The sequence below is a fragment of the Sinocyclocheilus grahami genome, unplaced genomic scaffold (assembly GCF_001515645.1).
Source record: "Sinocyclocheilus grahami isolate Dianchi unplaced genomic scaffold, SAMN03320097.WGS_v1.1 scaffold1191.1, whole genome shotgun sequence".
Taxonomy (NCBI): Eukaryota; Metazoa; Chordata; class Actinopteri; order Cypriniformes; family Cyprinidae; genus Sinocyclocheilus; species Sinocyclocheilus grahami.
The window spans coordinates 185,696-187,616 of record NW_015506370.1 but is presented as its reverse complement, the minus strand read 5'-3'; the positions used below and the strand labels follow the sequence as shown (position 1 = coordinate 187,616).

General features: G+C 39.8%; 1 protein-coding gene across 1 annotated transcript in view; it reads left to right on the top strand.

The window, feature by feature from the left end:
- The window catches only part of LOC107567821 (vacuolar protein sorting-associated protein 52 homolog), a 25,386-nt gene that overhangs the window by 12,322 nt on the left and 11,143 nt on the right, over positions 1–1,921 (top strand). Inside the window, exons 2-5 of the mRNA XM_016253598.1 lie at positions 1,077–1,158; positions 1,256–1,308; positions 1,389–1,464; positions 1,670–1,737. Coding sequence (XP_016109084.1) covers positions 1,077–1,158; positions 1,256–1,308; positions 1,389–1,464; positions 1,670–1,737 — 279 coding nt within the window. The remainder of the gene's footprint in view (positions 1–1,076; positions 1,159–1,255; positions 1,309–1,388; positions 1,465–1,669; positions 1,738–1,921) is intronic.

Sequence of the window (1,921 nt, the reverse complement as noted above, 5' to 3'; positions counted from 1 at the left end):
ACACACACTCACACACACACACACACAGACACACTCTCACACACAAACTCTCACGCACACACACACAGGTTTGTTTTTGTGAAAAGTGGGGACTCTCCATAGGCGTAATGGTTTTTATACTGTACAGACCGTATATTCTATTGCCCTACACCAACCCTACCCCTAAATCTACCCCTCACAGGAGACTTTGTGCTATTTCAGATTTTCAATACACTCCATTCTGTGTGATTGATAAGCGTTTTGAAAAGTGGGGACATGGGGTAATGTCCTGAAAAGTCACCTTCTCCTTGTAATACCTGTCATACCTTTGTCATTATACACATTTATGTCCACATTGGTCACAAAAACGTGCACACACTCACACACACACACACACACATAATAACTCTCGAATATCAGGACAACATGGCACATAATAACAGAGTGAAGTGGGAAATTCTTCAGTGCACTGCTCTGTTATTTATCCGTTCGTTGATTATTGTTAGATTTTTTTCCCCTGCTGTTTTCTGTATGCAGGTATATCTGCTGTATATACTCACAAACTTCTGGCATTTGTGTCCCTCATATTTAAATATGTATCAGCAACTGTTTGCAGTCCCATCAGGATTTCACACACACACATATGGATATATATACATATATATATATATATAGCAATATCTAGTTATTTAATAATATGTAATACCTAATTATAACACTAACAGTGTAAGAAGCTGAAGCCATGCGGCTGCACACATTGGTGTAGCTAGTAGATGGCAGGATGCATGTACCTTCTTACACTCGTCGTATCCCGCTATGAAAAGATGGATTTTTTTTATTTTGGACTGAATTTGTCTCGGCTTTCTCAAAATATTTATTTGCATTAAATGCATTCAAGTATTTATGTAATTGCTCCTGGCTCTGACCTTTAAATGTTTTAAATGCTTATTTCATGTATTGAAAGATTAACAGGCATATTATTGTCTACTGTTGTCATTTTTAAAGTATTTACCCAATTTTTAGTTCTTACATCATTGCATTCTTTCAAAGTATTGATGGCCTGTTCTGAGCTGACTGTCTGTCTCTGTCGGTTGAAGTCTGACTTTGAGGCGGTTCCTGCACCGAATCTGGGGGATCTGGACATCACCACAGACGAGTTCATCCTGGACGAGGTGGACAGTGAGTTCTGCGTTGTATCTCATCAGCTGAGGAAGGGAAGCGCAGGTCGCTTATTTCCAGAACTCACTAATAATCCCCTGTTGATTGTCTTTTTCAGTTCACATTCAAGCGAATCTAGAGGATGATCTGGTGAAGGAGGCGCTCAAGACGGTGAGATGGACGCTGATCTGCTGATGTGTGAGTGTGTGATGATGATGATGATGATGAAGATGTGTGTTTGTGTGGATCAGGGTGTGGATCTGCGGCAGTACTCCAAACAGGTGGAGACGGAGCTGCAGCGCATTGAACAAGCATCAATCAAGGACTGTATCCATACTTCAGTGCATTTATGACAGAATCACACCAAAACATGTCAGCTCACCGAAAGAAAACTACTTCATGAGATTCACTGTTATGATTCTGCATATAATGTTTCTGTCAGTGAACATGATTATGTTTCAGTAATCAAGTCTTATTATTTCAAGCTTGTGACGGACGTTTGCAGAGACCCTTAACAGTAGCGCTGGTGCAGATATAAAAGAGAGTCAGAATATTGCCTCTTTACACAACCAGATCACCGCCTGTGACTCCATACTGGAGGTGAGTGCATTCAGTCTGCATTAGAAGTGAGCAACCTGTTAGCGGAAAATAACACACGGACGAAACTCTCCTTCAAGTTTCAAATTATACTAACTTTTGGAATATATTATTATTAGTGCTGTCAAAATTAGACAGCAATGCTGCCTTAAAACTGCATGCATGTAATATATTTTATATGAGTCAC